Genomic DNA, 22,310 nt, shown 5'->3' on the forward strand with positions numbered 1-22,310 from the left:
CTTCTCCAGACTGTGAGATCTTTGGCAGCAATTCAGGCAGAAGGAACAGCAGTATCAAAGCTGCCAGCTCTGAGTGAACATGCTGGGCAGTTTGCAGCCTGGGCATGGTGTGTATCCCGATGCAGCAAGCTTAGGCAAAGCCTAATGATATGCCAACGAGATTTGATTTTACAGACTGCTGTCTTCAAAACCGCTGGGGGGTACATAAGCCCTTTCCAATGGTTCCAATTCTGAAATGTTTATATTACACAATTCTTTAAACTTAAGACAAAAAATGTAGATGTCACAGTTTAAATATGGTTGTATACATAGTTTTTCAAAATTCTATTAGGGAAAACAGTAAGAAAAAGACGGAATATCCCTGCTGTGGACCATGGACAGCCATGGATCAGCTTTGCGCCATCCCCTGTAGTGACTGACCTTCCCATCTCTTGGTCCTGGCTCCACACCCAGAGTCCAAGGCACTATTGCAATAATTCAAGGAGGCTTCAACTAGAAATGCCCATTTCATTCCCTTTCATTCCTTAACACCTATTCCATCTTTTATGACCCAACTTAAGCTTTATCTCTGAATGAAGCCAGTAGTCCACTGGGATTTTACTTTTTCTGGATTGTTTTTGCACCATAACTTTGACATATGATCACATATCATCTTACATTGTTCTCTAATATTGTGTGTGATATAAAAATACAGTATTGCAGTCTTCTTGAGGGTAGGGACAACGTGTCTCTGGTTTCTCCAAAAGACCTACTCAGCACAGTGATAGGCACATACCTGATCCATCTGCAGCTTTGCAGCAAAGGCACAGACATCACTTTACCACTGGTAGAATTTGTGGAGAGGTAGAAGTCACCCTTTAGTGGCAGCAGGTGGTATTAAGACAAAATCACAGGATTTAGAGTAAGTCTTGGGTTCTCAAAACTGTCTCCACCGCCTGTTGGTGGAGACATCAATTCCTTAACCCTTGGAGCCACAGACCTTCTTTCCAAAAGAGTGCATATCATATGTGGAGTGATGATCATGGGACCTGGTGCATAACCGGCACCCAGTTTGCAGCACTCGTCATTCCCATTGCTTTTCAGTGTTCACGGAAATGGATGCACCATTTGAAGTAGAATTTGGTTGTCTTCCTCATATCTGCTCATATACCATGTAGTTTTTATTTCTGTTAATAAGGCTCAACATCAGTTAAAGGTCTAAAGTAGTTGTAAGACAGTCCTTTCATTCTCATCCTCCTGGTGGAGTGTTGTGGGAATCAAATAGAATACAGCAATTAATTCCAACTCAAGACCAAAATTTGTTAGTAAATAAAGCATTGATGGGAGAAGGGCCGCATATTTTGCAAGGAAGATGTAGATTAGATCATTTCAGTTGGGTTACCCTCGAAGGCTAAGTCAGTCTGACTAACGCTGCCACTCAGTTATATGCTCGTGCTATCAGGGAGGACTTAGGAAATACAAAGTTTGCTAGATCTGTACTAACATGTCATGGTACATAACAACTGAAATCAGGCACCTGAAACTCATTGTGCTTGCTAAGACACAGGCTTGATCAAAATCGATATTAGTAAATGTTAAAGTCTCTTTGACCAAAATAACCAGAAGGAAAATGTTACTAACCTCTTGCACCCTGACTTATCACACTGGAGTGTGATATCAGGCTGGAGTGCAGTGGCACAATCTCGGCTCACTGCAACCTCTGTCTCCAAGGTTCAAGCAGTTCTCCTGTCTCAGCCTCCAAGTAGCTGGGATTACAGATGCATGCCACCATGTCTGTCTAATTTTTGTATTTTTAGTAGAGATGGGTTTTCACCATGTTGGCCAGGCTGGTCTTGAACTCCTGACCTCAGGTTGTCTGCCCACCTCAGCCTCCCAAAGTGTTGGGATTATAGGTGTGAGCCACCACGCCCAGCCTTATACTATTATTCTCTGAAGTATTTTCTTCCACTCGATTCCAAAACCCAATCTTCTTCCGGTCACTTGAGTATTTAGTAAATATTCGCTTATTAATTCAAAGAACATTTATTGGATGCCATGTGTGTGAGACACCGGGAATAATACTGCTCCCCACCCTCCAACTCCCACAGAAGAACAAACCTGTCATGGGATAAATGAATATTAACTATGTTATGCCAATTGCTTTCTGAGTCCAACACCTCTGTATTTCATACTTACTAATTGCAGAATCACAAAATGTTAAAATATGAAGGGATTTTTAATTTTATGAAAACAAAAAGGTCTAAGAGATTGTTTGATTTGTTGAAAGTTACAGAGCTATTTCATGGGGAGCTGGGACTTGCCTCCAGGCCTCTTAACCTGTTTGCCGCCCACACCCTTTTCTCCCTTACTTCTCAGAAGACCAGTCTTCTTTTCATTCTTCATTTGAACTGCTTTTCTTTCAATCTCTCTGCGTCCACTCATTCAACAAATGTTTATGCTCCAGGAAGCTCACGATTTTATTGTCTTCCCCACATCTGTTCATACACCTTGTGGTTTTTACTTCAGTTCATGTAATCACTCGCTATTCCTTAGGCAGGTCAGAAACCTCCAAGTTATTTAATTAATTAATTAATTAATTTTGAATCAGAGTCTCACTCTTGTTGCCCAGGCTGGAGTGCAATGGCACGAACTCGGCTCACTGCAACCTCCGCCTCCCTGGTTCATACGATTTTCCTGCCTCAGCCTCCCAAGTAGCCAGGATTACAGGCTTCTGCCACCACGCCCAGCTAATATTTTGTATTTTTAGTAGAGACAGGGTTTCGCCATGTTGGCCAGGCTGGTCTTAAACTCCTGACCTCAGGTGATCCACCCGCCTTGGCCTCTCAAAGTGCTGAGATTACAGGTATGAGCCACCGTGCCCAGCCAAAAACCTCAAAGTTACTTTTAACTCCTCTCTCCCCTCACACCTCACATTTGATAAGTAGATAGATTCTGTTGATACCAGTTGCTAAATGTTTCTGGAATCCAGACTTTGTTGTTCATGCCTTTTAATGTCATCCTAGTTGAGGTCCCATCATGTGTTGCCTGCTGTTGCAATAGCCTTCAAGCTGGTTTCCATGGCCTCCAATCGTGTTTTAAATTCTCTACTACTGCTAGAATGAGCATCCACTACTGAATAAAAAGGAGGAGGAGGAAAAGGGGAATCTAATTGTGTAAAAGGGACAAGAGAGTAATAGATTTATAATTTACTATTTCATTGAGGAAAAGGTTAAAACCAAAAAAAATTAAAATAACAAAAACGTTAGCTAGAAATTAAAAGCCTTTGTCAGTGTGGCTCTCTCTAAATTTCTCTTTCCATCTCCTGTGAGCCCTGACATCTTTGAATCATCGTTTATAGACCTCTTTGTGTCCTTTTACATCTCCATGCTCCGGTACATATTTCTTCACTCTTCCTGGAATGTGCTTCTGCCTTGTGTGCAAATGCTTCCCTTTCTGTGTCTCCAATCCATTGTGTGGCAGTTGTAGCATTCACACATTGCATGGTCATTGTCAGTGTTTACAGATGTACATTCCCTTCAGACATCTAGAGTTCTGTCTCTTAGTCACCATTGGCCATCCACTGCACAGTGCCTGGCACATAGTAGGTGCTTGTTAAGTGAGTACCTTACTCTCTGAACGTGACAGAGAAGTATGCAAACAGTATCATTAAAGTGGACTTGTTGCAAAATAGCAATATACATGAAGACCACGGAAGCCCAGAAGACCCCCCCAGCCCTTGTCAGCAATCCTTGCATGTGAACAGTTTGTATGCTAACATCTGCTGGTAGTAGGCAGGTTACGGCAGTCCTCTGCATCATTTTACTGCGACTTCATTCAGTTTGAGCTTTTGCAACCCCCTTTGACTTTATCTCTAATAGCTGAGTCACAGACAGCCAAGAGAAGGTAAACTAAAAGAGACACTTGCTCTAGTGACTCTCCCTTACTCGTTCTGGAATTTCTCTTCAGGAGAAACATTAATACAATAGCGGCATCTTTGGGGTGGGGCTGATTTAGGGCTTTTAATTTTTGTCTAATCTTTTTGTAATCTGCATGGCATTTTCCATTTTATTATTATTATTATTTTTTTTTTTGAGTCAAGGTCTGGCTCTATTGCCCAGGCTGGTGTGCAGTGGCGCGATCTCAGCTTACTGCAACCTCGACCTCTCTGGGCTCAAGCAACCCTCCTGCCTCAGCCTCCTGAGTAGCTGCCACCACAGGTGTGTGGCACCACATCTGGCTAATTTTTGTATTTTTTGTAAGACAGGGCTTGCCATGTTGTCCAGGCTGCTCTCGAACTCCTAGGCTCAAGCAATCCTCCCACTTCAGCCTCGCAAAGTGTTAGGATTACAGGCGTGAGCCACTGACTGCCCTTCTATGGTTCCTTTTATGGATAACTGTTTTCAGTAGAATTTCCTTGGGACTATAAGACACTATTACTCTTGGCTTTGAGAGCACTCTATCAGTCTCAGATACTCTGTAAGGTATTTCCAGTGGAGAATGTATCACGTCTCTTATGCCTGGTTTCCCCCTGCACCATGCTATACTTCTCCACTTTCTCTTCTTGCAGGAATTGTTGCCATTGCCACCCTAACCGTGCTGGCCTATGAACGTTACATTCGCGTGGTCCATGCCAGAGTGATCAATTTTTCCTGGGCCTGGAGGGCCATTACCTACATCTGGCTCTACTCACTGGCATGGGCAGGAGCACCTCTCCTGGGCTGGAACAGGTACATCCTGGACGTACACGGACTAGGCTGCACTGTGGACTGGAAATCCAAGGATGCCAACGATTCCTCCTTTGTGCTTTTCTTATTTCTTGGCTGCCTGGTGGTGCCCCTGGGTGTCATAGCCCATTGCTATGGCCATATTCTGTATTCCATTCGAATGGTGAGTTGAAGACTACAGATGCCCCCCTCCTAAACCACATCCAGGGTAGAAAATTTTGTGTGGAAAATAATGAAAGTCTTCCTATGTCATCAGTAGTTGCCCAGAGGTAGAGCAGTTCTAGGGGACTTCCCATCTGGTTGAATTTTATGCTATGAGTCACTTTCTGGAAAGATCAATGCAGAATAGCATTTACTCTCTCTCCATCCCTCTCTCAACCAAAAGAAGGAAAGAAAAAGCTTCTGACTGGCAAAATCAGCAACCAAAAAACCCTACATTACCCAACACTCTTAAAATTTAAGAATTTAAAAAAGGGAGTTCAACACTTCCCATAACTTTGTTTATTCAAAAGTCATATGAATTTGACTAGAGAACAGCACAGATGTTTTGTTTGGCAATCACACCAGAGTCATAAAGGGTAAGAACTGACCACAAACAATTTCACGTTGTGCCAACAAGAACTTTCCAGTTTGAACTCAAACCCAGTGTGGAGCAGGCTCCACTTCCCAGTCTCTGGCTTTGGCCATGGATGTTTCCTTCCTCATTCACTGATTCTTCCAATTCTGTTCTCTGCTTCCGTCTCTAGTCTCTTGCTCACTCCGTCAAACCCTTCTAACTTTCATCTTTTAAAAATCAGACTCAGCTACATGCATCACTTTAAATCATTTGTTTCTACATTCTTCACACATGCCAACTTTGTTAAAGACAAAATCCCTAGATCAGTTCAATCATCTATTTTCTCCATGCCTGTAGTCAAACTGCAAGGAGGAGCTGGAAAAAAAACAAAACACATCTGTCTACACTTAGATGTCCTCTCAGCCTTGTTCTAGCAACCTTTCTATCCCTGTATGTGTGGTCTACTGTCTCCACACTGTGACTATTACACAGCCTCATTTCTCATTTTAATTTCTTACCCTACTGTCTCCTCTCATTCTTTTTTTTATTTTATTATTATTATAAGTTTTAGGGTACATGTGCACAACGTGCAGGTTTGTTACATATGTATACATGTGCCATGTTGGTGTGCTGCACCCATTAACTCGTCATTTAGCATTAGGTATATCTCCTAATGCTATCCCTCCCCCATTCCCCCACAACAGTCCCCGGTGTGTGATGTTCCCCTTCCTGTGTCCATGTGTTCTCATTGTTCAGTTCCCACCTATGAGTGAGAACATGCGGTGTTTGGTTTTTTGTTCTTGCGATAGTTTGCTGAGAATGATGGTTTCCAGTTTCATCCATGTCCCTACAAAGGACATGAACTCATCATTTTTTATGGCTGCATAGTATTCCATGGTGTATATGTGCCACATTTTCTTAATCCAGTCTGTCATTGTTGGACATTTGGGTTGGTTCCAAGTCTTTGCTATTGTGAATAGTGCCTCAATAAACATACATGTGCATGTGTCTTTATAGCAGCATGATTTATAATCCTTTGGGTATATACCCAGTAATGGGATGGCTGGGTCAAATGGTATTTCTAGTTCTAGATCCCCGAGGAATTGCCACACTGACTTCCACAATGGTTGAACTAGTTTACAGTCCCACCAACAGTGTAAAAGTGTTCCTATTTCTCCACATCCTCTCCAGCACCTGTTGTTTCCTGACTTTTTAATGATCGCCATTCTAACTGGTATGAGACGGTATCTCATTGTGGTTTTGACTTGCATTTCTCTGATGGCCAGTGATGACGAGCATTTTTTCATGTGTTTTTTGGCTGGATAAATGTCTTCTTTTGAGAATTGTCTGTTCATATCCTTTGCCCACTTTTTGATGGGGTAGTTTGTTTTTTTCTTGTAAATTTGTTGAGTTCATTGTAGATTCTGGATATTAGCCCTTTGTCAGATGAGTAGATTGCAAAAATTTTCTCCCATTCTGTAGGTTGCCTGTTCACTCTGATGGTAGTTTCTTTTGCTGTGCAGAAGCTCTTTAGTTTAATTAGATCCCATTTGTCAATTTTGGCTTTTGTTGCCATTGCTTTTGGTGTTTTAGACATGAAGTCCTTGCCCATGCCTATGTCCTGAATGGTATTGCCTAGGTTTTCTTCTAGGGTTTTTATGGTTTTAGGTCTAACATGTAAGTCTTTAATCCATCTTGAATTAATTTTTGTGTAAGGTATAAGGAAGGGATCCAGTTTCAGCTTTCTACATATGGCTAGCCAGTTTTCCCAGCACCATTTATTAAACAGGGAATCCTTTCCCCATATCTTGTTTTTGTCAGGTTTGTCAAAGATCAGATAGTTGTAGATATGCAGCATTATTTCTGAGGGCTCTGTTCTGTTCCATTGGTCTATATCTCTGTTTTGGTACCAGTACCATGCTGTTTTGGTTACTGTAGCCTTGTAGTATAGTTCAAAGTCAGGTAGCGTGATGCCTCCAGCTTTGTTCTTTTGGCTTAGGATTGACTTGGCGATGCAGGCTCTTTTTTGGTTCCATATGAACTTTAAAGTAGTTTTTTCCAATTCTGTGAAGAAAGTCATTGGTAGCTTGATGGGGATGGCATTGAATCTATAAATTACCTTGGGCAGTATGGCCATTTTCACGATATTGATTCTTTCTACCCATGAGCATGGAATGTTCTTCCATTTGTTTGTATCCTCTTTTATTTCATTGAGCAGTGGTTTGTAGTTCTCCTTGAAGAGGTCCTTCACATCCCTTGTAAGTTGGATTCCTAGGTATTTTATTCTCTTTGAAGCAATTGTGAATGGGAGTTCACTCATGATTTGGCTCTCTGTTTGTCTGTTATTGGTGTATAAGAATGCTTGTGATTTTTGTACATTGATTTTGTATCCTGAGACTTTCCTGAAGTTGCTTATCAGCTTAAGGAGATTTTGGGCTGAGACAATGGGGTTTTCTAGATATACAATCATGTTATCTGCAAACAGGGACAATTTGACTTCCTCTTTTCCTAATTGATGCCCTTTATTTCCTTCTCCTGCCTGATTGCCCTGGCCAGAACTTCCAACACTATGTTGAATAGGAGTGGTGAGAGAGGGCATCCCTGTCTTGTGCCAGTTTTCAATGGGAATGCTTCCAGTTTTTGCCCATTCAGTATGATATTGGCTGTGGGTTTGTCATAGATAGCTCTTATTATTTTGAGATATGTCCCACCAATACCTAATTTACTGAGAGTTTTTAGCATGAAGGGTTGTTGAATTTTGTCAAAGGCCTTTTCTGCATCTATTAAGATAATCATGTGGTTTTTGTCTTTGGTTCTGTTTATATGCTGGATTACATTTATTGATTTGCATATGTTGAACCAGCCTTGCATCCCAGGGATGAAGCCCACTTGATCATGGTGGGTAAGCTTTTTGATGTGCTGCTGGATTCGGTTTGCCAGTATTTTACTGAGGATTTTTGCATCAATGTTCATCAAGGATATTGGTCTAAAATTCTCTTTTTTGGTTGTGTCTCTGCCAGGCTTTGGTATCAGGATGATGCTGGCCTCATAAAATGAGTTAGGGAGGATTCCCTCTTTTTCTATTGATTGGAATAGTTTCAGAAGGAATGGTAGCAGCTCCTCCTTGTACCTCTGGTAGAATTCGGCTGTGAATCCATCTGGTCCTGGACTTTTTTTCGTTGGTAAGCTATTGATTATTGCCTCAATTTCAGAGCCTGTTATTTGTCTATTCAGAGATTCAACTTCTTCCTGGTTTAGTCTTGGGAGGATGTATGTGTCGAGGAATTTATCCATTTCTTCTAGATTTTCTAGTTTATTTGCATAGAGGTGTTTATAGTATTCTCTGACGGTAGTTTGTATTTCTGTGAGATCGGTGGTGATATCCCCTTTATAATTTTTTATTGTGTCTATTTGATTCTTCTCTCTTTTCTTCTTTATTAGTCTTGCTAGCGGTCTATCAATTTTGTTGATCTTTTCAAAAAAGCCAGCTCCTGGGTTCGTTAATTTTTTGAAGGGTTTTTTTTGTGTCTCTATTTCCTTCAGTTCTGCTCTGATCTTAGTTATTTCTTGCCTTCTGCTAGCTTTTGAATGTGTTTGCTCTTGCTTTTCTAATTCTTTTAATTGTGATGTTAGGGTGTCAATTTTAGATCTTTCCTGCTTTCTCTTGTGGGCATTTAGTGCTATAAATTTCCCTCTACACACTGCTTTGAATGTGTCCCAGAGATTCTGGTATGTTGTGTCTTTGTTCTCATTGGTTTCAAAGAACATCTTTATTTCTGCCTTCATTTTGTTGTGTACTCAGTAGTCATTCAGGAGCAGGTTGTTCAGTTTCCATGTAGTTGAGCGGTTTTGAGTGAGTTTCTTAATCCTGAGTTTGGTTGCACTGTGGTCTGAAAGACAGTTTTTTATAATTTCTGTTTTTTCACATTTGCTGATGTTTCCTCTCATTCTTACCAAATAAGCCTGCTTCTGATTTATCAGACAAAACAAAGCCATTATCAAGGGTTCCTTTGACTCCTTACCTCTCTTTACAGAAACCACTGATTCTTAGGACTCTCTCTTCAGTTACAGGGTGACAGGAGAGGTCTCCCAGGACCAACTCGATTCTGTATTCTGATTGCTCCCCCACCCCCTTCCATGCCCCAGAGACACTTCTTAATAATTTTCTCTTTCACTTTTATCTTCACACTCTCCCTTACCACTGGCCCTTTCCCTTTAGCATTTTACCAGGCTATTTTTTTTTAAATCACAATCTACTCTCACCTCCCTCTAGCTATCACTTTATTTTTCTCCTTTTTGTCACTGCTAACTCAAAGAACCATTGGTGACTCTTGGTGCCACATTGTCACTCACTAACCATTCATTTACCCAATATTTATTGAGCATATAAAATGTGCCAATTTCTTGCTGTTATAGACTGAATGTTTGTGTCCCTCTCAGATTCCTATGTGGAATCTCTAACCACCGATGTGACAGTATTTGGGGATGGGGCCTTGGGAGGTAATTAGGGTCAGAGGAGGTCATGAGGATGGGGCTCTGGTCTGATGGGATTAGGGGATTAGTGTCCTTGTAAGAAGAGACACCAGAAAGCTTGCTCTCTCTCTCTCTCTTTCTATCTCTCTCTCTGTCTCTCTTTCTGTCTTCCCACGTATGCATAAATAAGAGATCATGGAAGCACACAGTGAGATAACAGTCAAGAGAGGAGGCCTCAGAATGATACCTACCTTGCCAGCTACTCTACCTGGGACTTCCCAGCCTCCAGAACTATGAGAAATACATTTCTGTTGTAGTTCAGGGAGTTGGTAGTTTAGTAAGTTTATCTAGCATTCAGTCCTCAACTTAAGGCAAACTGGTGACTCCTTCCTCTACCACACTGCCACTAATACAGCCCTCATTTCAGGTCACTGATGAGCTCCCAGATATGTGATCCCATGGACACATTTTTATTCCTTTCTAGTATCCTCAGCGTTTGAGACTATTGGCAACTTCTACTTTCTTGTGATGGTCTCCTGCCATCGATTCTAGGGCGCCTTTCTCTGCTGTCTTTGTTGCTGACTCTCTGGCCCCATCTTCTTATCTCTTCCAAGGGCTTCTCTTCTTTGGGCCTCCCCAGCATCCTATGTTTAGCTCTTGTTCCATGCTACACACTGGCCTCGGGTGGTCTTTCATACTGCCAGGATTTCTCCTTCTGACACAAGCTTGATAACATCTCCATTTCCAGTTCAGATCTTTCTTCCAGCCTCTAACAGATCCTCGTAGTCAATTGCCTATTGAACACCTCCACTTGGATGGTCCACAGACTCATCAAATTTAACAAATGTAAAGATTAATTTGTCATATTTTCCCTAAAATCTTCTGCTCCTCTATTTGCTTTCTCATTGAATAGTCATCATTCTTAGCTACCAAGACCAGAAATTAGAGAGTAATCTTTGACTATGTGTCATCCATGTCTCCCCCAACACACAACTATTGATCAGTTCTTATCCATGCCACTTAAATGTTTTTTTGTTTTGTTTTGTTTTTGTTTGTTTTGTTTTGAGACAAAGTTTCACTCTTATTGCCCAGGCTGGAGTGCAATGGCGGAATCTCGGCTCACTGCAACCTCTGCCTCACAGGTTCAAGCAATTCTTCTGCCTCAGCCTCCTGGGTAGCTGGGATTACAGGTGCCCACCACCATGCCCAGCTAATTTTTAAAATATTTTTAGTAGAGATGGGGTTTCACCATGTTGGCCAGGCTGGTTTCGAACTCCTGACCTCATGATCTGCCTGCCTTGGCCTCCCAAAGTGCTAGGATTACAGGTGTGAGCCACTGCGCCCAGCCCTATATTTTTTGGTGTATCCAGTTTTTCCTCTCCCACTGCCACAGACTCAGTTAAAAAAAAAAAAAAAAAAAAAAAAAAAACTTAGTTCTCCTTTTTAAAATTTTTGCTTTCCTCTATTCCATTCTTTGCACACTGCCATCAGAGTAGTTGTTCTCAAATATTACCTTCAGAAGTTCCACTGTCTTTGTGATTAAAAATAAAGCCCCTGGGTGCGGCCGGCAGGTCTTGTATGGCATCTCCTGTCTACCCGTCCAGCCTCGTTTCTTGACACTCCCCTCTTCTTGCCACCTCAGGATGCGGCCATTGGTAATATTTCCTGTTTTCAGAAACTGACTTGTTATTTTGCCTCTTGTCCTAGCACACTTTCTTTCTCTGGAACATTCTGACTCTCCTCTTTACTTGACTAATTCCTCCTTCCCTCAGAAGGCTAACAGCACGATTTTCTTGCTCTAACCCACCCTCAGAACCAGTTACCCATCCCGTGTACCACCGTATCCTCCCTGTTTACCTCCCTCGTGGCTTCTACCCGCTCAGTGCGCATCATCCTCAGCAAATAGTGAATTCCTCAAGAGCAGAGACCGGGTCTTATGTATTTTCTCACCTGTGACTGGAACAGTGTCTGCATGTGATCAGTGACTGTTTTTGGAATGAGTTACAAGCAGAGGGCATAGAAAGGGGAAGACAGGAGAAGGGGTGAAAGTGTGAAGAGATTTGACTTTAGCTGCTACCTAAACAGAGAGCTCACTGAAAGTAATTTGCCTCAGTTTCCTTATTCAGAGAGAGGTGTCTCATAACAATGATGGAGACATAGCTACACACTTGAGAATGAAGATTCACAGTGAAATTCTTTGAAAATCTACAGATGTCTTGGATTAAGGAGCACTAGGCACCAGCCATTTATACAGCCAGAGAACAATTTGATAGAGAATTCTGAAGAATTTTTTTAGCTGGTTCATTCTTTAGGACAAATTTGTGCTTGTGCCAATCATTTCAAAATTGCTTAATCCATAGCAATTTTGAAAACTATCCTCAAATGAATGAATAAAGAGGGTAAGACATGAAATCGAGTTTTTTATTTGGAAAATATTTAATGAGCAGAATGAAGGAATAGAAAGTAATGAAAGAAAGAGGCCTGAAAAAGATAAATAAAAAATAATCATGAAAACTTTCATATATAAACCCAAATAATCTAAAACATTAGTCAAGATCTTCTCTTTATCCCAAAGAGGAACTGGGGACGTATAGACCAACATTTATTTAAATTAATTTCTCCAGCATGCATGTAATTCCAAGATGGATAAATGTGTGCTCTGCTTTCATAAATGGCGAGAGGGGATAAAGACTGACCTGCCCAGAAAATGGTACAGATAAAACGATTGGACCTAAATACTGGAGGTTTGGGAGGCAGATAACTGAGATGTGGTTATGTTACTTGTTAATTGAAACTCTGAAGAGTCAATAATGATTCCAAGTATCCTATAGTATCATAAATGTATATATACATACAAATGTGTTAGTCTCACATCTAGTTCAAATATAAATAAGTACTTAACCTCAAAAACAACCCCACAAAGTCATACGCGTGGAAACGGAACTCAAGTTCTGTTAATTCTAATAGGTTTTTTGTTTTAACCTCCTTTCTTCTTTACTCTTAGAGGTTATTGACTTGCTCAGTATCACACTGTGAGCAAAAGTGGTGAATCTGGGATATAAACTTAGATCTTCTAATTCCAAATCTAGAGCTTTTATCGAAACCCCACAGCCTTCCTATAAACTTTAGGGAAGCTCCCCCAAAATGATGTTTTGAAAACAGAAAAATATTCTATCCCATTAAATAAAACAGTTTCTTTTAAAATAGAATTGCACACACAGAATAGTAGTATTCGGTTGGTGCAAAAGTAATTGTGGTTTTTGCCGTTAAAGGTAAACCTTTAAAGGTAACCTTATTTAAAGGTAAATTATTTACCTTTCTGCACACCAAAAATAAGTTCCTAAATAAAAAATAGTTATCTCTGAACATTGTAATAAGTTATGCTAATTTTACTACAAAAATACAAATACTTTATATATTGATTTTTTAAAGTAATTGGCATACTGGTAAAGGAATATTATTTACCTTTAAATAAGGTTACCTTCAAAGGTTTACCTTTAATGGCAAAAACCACAATTACTTTTGCACCAAACTAATGCCAGAAATTTAGAACCCACTCTTCCCCACACATAGTCTCTCTACCCTAAAAAAATCAACGATTTAAATTTTTCCTATTTCTCTCTATTCTTTGCTAATCTGAATACATGATTTTGATAAGAATATAATTTCTTAAATATAATTTTGGATATCAGTAATTTGAGAATTTTAATTAAAATATATTTCTAAATACTCTAAGCATATGTTCTAAATGATTTCTTTGGAAATTCTTTCTCTTAATTTTTATGATAATGCTAGAACTAAAAGGTACACTTAGAGTTCATTGAAACACAGTAAATTTCCCGGCATAAAGTAATCAATACTAAGTATTAACTATATGCTAACTACTTTAAAAAATCAATATATAAAGTATTTGTATTTTGTAGTATAATTCGTATAACTTATTACAATGTTTAGAGAGAACTATTTTTATTTAGGAACATGTTTTTGGTATGCAGAAATATTCTTTGCCTGTGTATTATTATGACACATTTATAATAACAGGAGAAACAGCAAAAAGAAACTTATATTCAAGAAACTCAAAGAACTTTCAGACTGTACATCATTACTCCTCCATCCCTTTAATGGGAACAGACTGTGAGTAGACAGGCTGATTTTAGAGGAAGGAGTTTTACCAAGTGCTGTTCTCTGCAAGTGAGCCCCTCATGAAGCCAATCACAAACAAATTTCTCCTGAAATTCTACTTTATAGTCATTAGCAGTGAATTGAAAAGCTGGTTTTCAGTAAGAATTCACTTGGGGATTAAGTGCTCATCAAGGCCAGCTGCAGGCTTAATCATGCAGAACACCTGACATGACATGGGCATGCGGTCTGATTTGAGAACTCGAGGACTAACACTCTAGAGTTTCCAGGATGGTGGGGAAAGTCTTTCCATTTGATCATGACTCTTTCAGGCTGTCTTTTAGAGGCTTGAAGATCTAGGCAAAATAATTTTATTCTTATTAAGTAAATTAGAGAACATTAAAAAAACACTGAAGGATGTAGGAGGCTATGTAGCTCAACCACCCTATGTTGTGAGTGGGGAGACTGAGGCCCGGCAAGGTTAAAGCTGGACTCAGCTACGAGTCTCAGATCAGAAGTCAGCCTGCCAAGGTGCCATTCAGTTCTCTTTCCATTTAGGTGGGGCCAAGAATGATGTCTGAATATCTGTTATAAAAACAACAAAAGAAAGCCTTCTTTTGTTTTTTTAAGACTTTTCCTTTCTTTCTCCTTTCTGCAGCTTCGTTGTGTGGAAGATCTTCAGACAATTCAAGTGATCAAGATTTTAAAATATGAAAAGAAACTGGCCAAAATGTGCTTTTTAATGATATTCACCTTCCTGGTCTGTTGGATGCCTTATATCGTGATCTGCTTCTTGGTGGTTAATGGTCATGGCCGCCTGGTCACTCCAACAATATCTATTGTTTCGTACCTCTTTGCTAAATCGAACACTGTATACAATCCAGTGATTTATGTCTTCATGATCAGAAAGGTAAGCTTTGCAATTAACTGATTGTTTTCACCCTGGGGATAGAGTTGGAAATGACAGTGTAATACTTTTACAGAGGTGATTCAGAGTCGCTTCAATTAAAAAAAAACAAGAATTTTGTAGGAATGTAAAGGGATCTGGAAGAAATGTAGAATATTTCCAAAGAAAATCATAACAATTCTAAGAACTACCCATAGGGATTCACACTTGTTAGGTAGAATTCTAGTAAAATTAATATTTAATTCATCAGAAAATAGTTTATGCCTAGTAATAACAGCTACCATGTTAATAATACATTTAAAATTCCTACTGTACCAAACAAGTTACAAGCAAGTCACAAACAAGTTACAAGCCAGTTTACAAAACTCCACAAAATAGGCACTAATATTATTCTTTGTTTTATTTATGGGTTATGAATAGGTTCAGAGAAGTTAAATAACTTGCCCAATCCAGGAAGTAGTGGTGCTAGGATTTGAACCTAGTTTGCTCAAATCCGCAAATCCAGTGCTTATAACTCCTCACTTGGGGTTATAGATACTTGTAGCAATTGGGCTGGGTTGTTATTCACATGCCATAGCAAATGTCTAGCCTAAATTAATTTGGTTCAAGAAACTTCCTGGGCCTGGTGTGGTGGCTCAAGCCAGTAAACCCAGCACTTTGGGATGCTGAGGCAGAAGGATTGCTTGAGCTAAGAGTTCAAGACCAACCTGGGCAACATAATGAGACGCCCCTCTCTCAAAAAAAAAAAAAGAAAAAAAATTAGCTGGGCGTGGTGGCATGTGCCTTAGTCGCAGCTCCTCAGGAGCCCGAGATGAAAGGATCTCTTGAGCCCAGGAGGTCAAGGCTGCAGTGACCCATGATCGCGCCAGTGCATTCCAGCCTGGGCGACAGAGCGAGACCCTGTCTCAAAAAGAAGAGGAACTTCTTTATCATCTGTTTCTGTAGCTGAAAGGTTTTGGCTTGATGGCTATGAGTCATGGCTAGGAGAGCCCGCAAAATGATTATTATAAAGCTGAGCCTCTAAGTTTCAGAGAATTTAAAAGTTAAAGATAATGCTTAATTACTCCATTGGAATTTTAAAGATAACAGGACATAATAATAACAGGCAATAATAATCACAGTGACTTCTACTACTCAAGAATGTGGAAGAAGAGGGCACTTTTGTAATAACCTTATTATGTTCAGTGCTAAATCTCTCTGCCTCTTCTTTTGCCTTTCCTTTTCTTTGAATATTATTGGCTTACACTCTCCATAAACTCACTTTCACGTGCCTTAATCTCCTCTGACAGTGTTTCTTTCCCTTTTCTGTTGCCTTCAATTGGTCTATTTCCTTTAACCCAGAGATTTTAAACTTTGGAGTCCGTAGGACCTAAACATTCCTTGAGTTGGCCTCAGAAGAGCCATTGAAACCCCGGAAATTGTTTATAACAATTTTTTAGTATGCACACATGTGAATTTTTCTAGTGAGATGGTTTATAACTTTAATTTTCTATCAGAGGATAAGATATCTTAGGGACCACCCTCTCAACAGACAAAATTAAAATACATAACTAACAATTATTTGTTGCACTGTTTCTCTCAGCCAATGGGCTATAAATTAGTGCTTCTAGAACTTTAATGTGCATTCCCCACACCTGGAAATCTTGTAATAAATGAATATTCTCCTTCAGTATGTATGGTTGCCCAATATTCTGCATGTCTAACAAGCTCCCACATGGTCCCGATGTTTCTGGTTCTTAAGGGCATACTTTAAACAGGAAGTCTAAAAGATACAAGCAAAAACAAATAAATAAAAACAACAGTCCTTGTCCTCAAAGAGCTTACCATTTATATGGAAAAACATTTTTTGGCATACATACTCTATTTAACCTTTATAGTAATCTATCTTTAACACTTAACCAAACAATGGTTTAGTGAATAAAGTCTCAAACAAATATTTTTATTTTTTAAATTTTTGAATCAGATAGAAAAAATAAATATTTTTAAATGTGAGTATAAACTAAATGCTAACTTGCGTAAGATTGGAGCTCAAAGAAGACATTATCAGGCAGTGTCAGCTGTAAAACAAAACAAAACAAAAAACAAACAGAAAAGACAGAAATCAATGTAGCTATTTATTATATTTATAATTGGTGTTTCCTGATCTGAGAAAGTCCATATATTCAACATTTATTTCGCTCTAAATAATGGGATAACAATTACATTAACTTTTGATTTATGTTTTACTGGTCATGATGAACCAACTACTATAACAAGCAACCCCAACATTTCAGTGAATTAATACGGAGTTTATTGCTCATTCAGGTCACAGTTCAGTCTAATAATGTATTGGGTGGAGGAGAGAGGATCTGTCCTATGCAGTCATTTAGGAATCTAGGTTCCTGCCACTGTGTGATATTATGATCTTTAGGCGTTGGCCTCCCAGGTTCTTGTAGAGAGGAACAGCAGAGAGGAGAAGCCAAAAGGAGGCCAACAAATATTATTCGATCTTGTACCCAGGACACGGAGAAGAATTATGTTTGTTGACGACATTAGTGCTGTCTGCTATAGTATTTTTTTCCCCAACTGATTAGTAATTTCGATAGAAAAAAAAAAAATTCTTCACCTAATTAAAGAGACATTAGCAAGTACACCAGGCTGTAAACCCTGCCAGGAAGAGCCTTGTCTGTTTTTGTTGCTTACGGTAAAAAATCTCTAATTATAGCACAGTGGCTGTCACCTAGTAGATGCCCACTGAATATTTGTGGACTGACTTAATGTTCAAAGTCTCTTAATAGTTGTACCTGCCTTCATAGAATATGTGTGCAGATTGAAGCTTGGAGGATTACAAGGTATTGAAATGGTTCTACATATTCCGGTTAATAAGAATTAGAATGAATAAAAGACAAAAAACTCTGGGGTGATTTAGGTAGATCTGAGCATGACCACATAACCCCACATCCACACCTGCTAACAAACAAAAAACAACTTAAATTCAGCTCAACTGATTTCCTTGAATGTTAATCCAGATCAGTGCCCAACTTTTACTTAATATTCCACTTTATTTTTTCTCTGCTCAGTTTCGAAGATCCCTTTTGCAGCTCCTGTGCCTCCGACTGCTGAGGTGCCAGCGGCCTGCTAAAGACCTACCAGCAGCTGGAAGTGAAATGCAGATCAGACCCATTGTGATGTCACAGAAAGATGGGGACAGGCCAAAGAAAAAAGTGACTTTCAACTCTTCTTCCATCATTTTTATCATCACCAGTGATGAATCACTGTCAGTTGACGACAGCGACAAAACCAATGGGTCCAAAGTTGATGTAATCCAAGTTCGTCCTTTGTAGGAATGAAGAATGGCAACGAAAGATGGGGCCTTAAATTGGATGCCACTTTTAGACTTCCATCATAAGAAGTGTCTGGGATACCCGTTCTATGTAATATCAATAGAACTTTGTGGTCCAGCAGGAAATCCGAATTGCCCATGTGCTCTTGGGCCTCAGGAAGAGGTTGAACAAAAACAAATTCTTTTAATTCAACGGGTGCTTTACATAATGAAAAAACCACTTGTGGCACACGATGGGCATCTAACATCATCATCTTCTAATGTGTTGGGGATTTTCATTTCAAATATATTTTTTAAATTACTCTATTTTCCAAAACACGTAATACATTTTTCTCGAAAATACCTTACTGTAAAAATAACTGTCACATACACATGTGTGAAGTAGCTAGAACATACTGAATTTTTTTTGTACTGTTGGACTCTATTCAGTGTCATGTCCTATATCTGATCAAGTTATCAAGGAGATAATTCTAGAATGAAAAAGAAAATCCCTTGTTGGAAACAAAAGACGTTTTATATGTGCAGTATGACAAAGAGGAGTTTCAGAGACAACTTTGAATCCTTGTCAGCCTGGAGACCAGCACCAGAGGAATCTACAAGGCAAACTCCCATATATTTGCTTCCCCCAAATTGCTGCCCCTACAGACTCAAAGCTCTTTTTCTTTGTTTTGTTGTTTCTCTAAAAATTTACTGTTCCTTGCCGATGCTATATAAGCCAGGGAGTTCTAAGACGCCAGCTCTTTGAGATTTGCTCATTCCCCTGTATTTCCACCTGTATTTCCCACATATATATTATATATACCTGCTAATAAACTTATGTTTGCTTTTCTCTTGTTAACCTGTCTTTTGTTATAGGGGCCCCAGCCAAGGAACCTAAAGTGGGTAGAAGGAAAAATTATTTTGTCTTTCCCTACAAACTAAACATGGATTATTAGAACTCAAGGATTTCACTGACAATATAGAAAAGAAACACTGAATCATTTTATTTTATTGCCCAATTTTTATTTCTTATATGACTCTAGTGTTTCATCTTCATAATTAATCATGTTTGAAGGACTTCTCTGTGACTTAGCAGCCTGTTAAAGAAGGATGAACCAAAGAAAACATTTTCACTAAATGTGCTTTTAAAAATCAAGTGTATTGCTGGTTCTGCTGCAGTATGTAGTCGAAGAATAAATTAGTAAATTGCTTCTGAGGGTCTGAAATTGAATAAAATAATGCCTTTGTATTTCTATAAAAGTTGTCTCCCCTTGTTTCCTTTCCACTCTTGCATATGTAGACATTTAATTTATGAATAAAACCCTTTCCTGTCCTTCACTTAGTATGATATTAATAGCCTTTTTCTTATCTTTAGAGGGTAACTCTGGGCTGGCAGCAGTGGCTCACAACTCTAATCCCTTTACTTTGGGAGGCTGAGGTGGGCAGATCACATGAGGCCAGGAGTTTGAGACTGGCCTGGGCAGCATGGCAAGACCCGGTCTCTACTGAAAAATACCAAAAAATTAGCTGGGTATGGTAGCCCCAGGTATTTGGGAGGCGGAAGTGGGAGGATTGCTTGAGCCCAGGAGGCAGAGGCTGCAGTGAACCAAGATCTCACCACCGCACTCCAGCCTGGACAACAGAGTGAGACCTGATCTCTAAATACATAAATAAATAGAGATAGATATAGATAGATAGATAGATAGATAGATAGATAGACAGATGATAAACAGATAGATGATAACACTTGTATTTGAAGATGGGGAAAATAAAATGAGTTCATTTCGTAAGTCTCTGGAACTCCCCTGAATTCCTTATTTACATTTCTGGTTTTATCTAGTAAGTCTGAGCCCTGTGGTTAGGTGAGTTCCATTCAGGTAATGAAAAGTGCAGTTAACATGCCAGGTAAGTTGTGATTTTTAGTCCCAGGTGTTGAGTCAATGCTACTGTGAGTCCTATTGTGTCTTTTAAAGAAAAGGCATGATTACTGTCTTCCCTGAGTCATCTAGGGCCTTACTTTCTGAGAAGTGAAAGATCTTAGTCATTGCACTTTTATAGTTAGAATGACTCAACCTGAGTGTGTATAATGTAGGGAAGCTGCATGTTTCAACTTTTAAAATGCTCCCCCCACCAGTAATTGCAGTTAACATACAGAGATATTCTACATTCAGTTTAATTACAAGCAGACCACTGTCTTCCACTAGTGAATCAAATATGGCAATGGAAACTTTTTTTTCATGCTTAATTTTGGTCACAGAGAATCATGCATTTGCTACCTCAAAACCTTTCTATCACCTGCTAATGAGATTGGAAATTTGTTCTAGGGAGTCCATGGCCTTTGTGGGGAAACATGTTGTATTCCAGAAGTGAGCTATCCAGTTCCATGGTCTTCTCAAGCGGAGGAAAGGTCGTGGTGACATGTAGTGCATAAGTAGGTAGGTACTGCTGATGGCTATCAGTGATCCCAAGAAAAAGAGTCCTTTGTTTATCACCTGTAAGACAGCAAGAACTCTCATTTCATTTGTCCAGAGATTAAGATCTGAAAATAGAGTTCATTTTTTAACAACAAAGGGGTAAACAATGTCCTCTTTGTTCTTTAACGTGAAACAACAATTTAATTGCATGACCACCGGATCAGGAATTGATAAGATCAAGATAAAGTCAAGGATTGGGAGCCTCCCTTCTCCCTCTCTCCCAAGAAACTCATGAATCCAGGTCTTCTGTATGAAAAAAATTTAGCAGTTAGCTTTTGTCCAGCCATTAAAAAACCTTTGCAGTTTAGAAAAAGAGCTGTGAATTCTTAGAAGAGTACTGCTGTGCTGGGGCCACACATCATTCATTCCTTCTCAGAAGCTTCCCAAAAGTCTCCAGGAGAAGAGTGGTGGCCTGGTGGCCTCTGTGACTAAGACTCACATGGAGACTAAACACCAGCTGTAAACAGTGGCCTGAGGCTCATTCCAGCCTGAGTCAGGTGCTTTCCCATGGCATCCGGGCCTATTCCTATCCCCGCACTTACTGTCCTGCACTCTAACTGCCTGCTGGTATCTTTTCCCCTTTTAGACTTTCAGCTCCTTAAAGGTGGGGGCCCTGTTTTATTCATCTTGTAGAGATAAACCTTGATTTCTTCCAATCCATTCTCCATATAGACATCTTTCTAAAATCCATAACTGAGTCTGTCGGCCTCCCTGGACTCCCTGTTTCTCTCAAGATAATATTCCAGGTGTTTAAAGCCCTGCCTCCACCCTCTGATCATTCTCACACACTAGTGCTGCCTTCCAGCTCCACTGAAATATGTTTCTCATGTGTCTTCCACCTTCCCCTGTCCTGGCCCCTCCTGTTCTCCTTGGGGGCAGTTTATCCCTCTCCAGTGCAACTGTCTCTATCCCCCACTAGCCTCTGAGCTTTGTGAAAGGTGTGAGCTGGTCGTGTTCATCACCATGCCAGCTCAGTGCTATGTACTAAATAAAACTCTCTGCTGAATAAATGACGTTGTAAAATCCCCAAAGTAGAAGACTAGGGAATCAGAATTCCATTTAATGGCATCTCTAGGCCAACTGCCCAAAATGAATGTATTATAGCATTCCATTGGAATAGGTCTTTTAAAAGTGATTCAGTTCTGTCTAATTTTACAAATTAAACTCATAAGAATATTGCACAAAGCAAAAATCAAGAACAGTACATCTTGCTAAAATAAAGTAAAAAGTTGAGAAATATTAGCATCAGTTTCTTTCTTGAGATTCTTCCCTTCAAAAGCTCTCTTTGCCACCTCCTTGTAATGTTGTTCAGTAAGCACTGTTCCCTCTCTGTACTCAGGACAGTTTCTGTTTGGAAGGCAAACAGTTGGTGTCTGTCCCGTTATTTCTGTATTTGTCGGAAACAAACATAATCATAATACGATGACATTTCAACACATCACATTAAAAAATAAATAAAATGTAATCTGTTCCAACCTTTTTTTGCCAATGCCAACGCTGCACAGCCTCATGGTACCTTATTCTGGAAAAAGTGACCTGCAGGGAAGTTTAAAAAGTATTCTTGTGTATTCTTTAACACCTAAACAGAAAATCAAAATGAGGAAAAGTCTTCAGTCCAGACCTTACCATTGTATAGAGAGGGATAAAGGTTGATGGCATAATAGCATGAAGAAATCTCTCCATGTTCTTCTGAAAAATGAACCAGCTTGAGTTGACATGTGCTCGCATCTGCAATAATGAGAGTCTTAAAGAATGCTTTTGAACAAATACAGTTATT

At 39.5% G+C, this 22,310-nt stretch overlaps 2 protein-coding genes across 3 annotated transcripts in view; one reads left to right on the top strand and one right to left on the bottom strand.

Moving 5' to 3' along the window:
• OPN3 (opsin 3) overlaps positions 1-18,909 on the top strand; it is a 48,669-nt gene extending 29,760 nt beyond the window's left edge. The window contains exons 2-4 of the mRNA XM_054479020.2: positions 4,547-4,866; positions 14,510-14,761; positions 17,818-18,909. Of these exons, the coding sequence (XP_054334995.1) occupies positions 4,547-4,866; positions 14,510-14,761; positions 17,818-18,081 (836 nt within the window). The 3' untranslated portion in view covers positions 18,082-18,909. The remainder of the gene's footprint in view (positions 1-4,546; positions 4,867-14,509; positions 14,762-17,817) is intronic.
• Positions 17,830-22,310, bottom strand: part of KMO (kynurenine 3-monooxygenase) — a 60,391-nt gene continuing 55,910 nt past the window's right edge. Inside the window, exons 13-15 of one of the 2 annotated variants that reach the window (XM_054479004.2) lie at positions 22,160-22,261; positions 22,010-22,069; positions 17,830-20,551 (exon numbers count right to left, since the gene is read on the bottom strand). In XM_054479004.2, coding sequence (XP_054334979.1) covers positions 20,351-20,551; positions 22,010-22,069; positions 22,160-22,261 — 363 coding nt within the window. In that variant the 3' untranslated portion in view covers positions 17,830-20,350. The remainder of the gene's footprint in view (positions 20,552-22,009; positions 22,070-22,159; positions 22,262-22,310) is intronic. The other variant, XM_054479009.2, reaches the window with a different exon arrangement.

Source organism: Pongo pygmaeus, chromosome 1 (assembly GCF_028885625.2).
Source record: "Pongo pygmaeus isolate AG05252 chromosome 1, NHGRI_mPonPyg2-v2.0_pri, whole genome shotgun sequence".
Classification (NCBI taxonomy): Eukaryota; Metazoa; Chordata; class Mammalia; order Primates; family Hominidae; genus Pongo; species Pongo pygmaeus.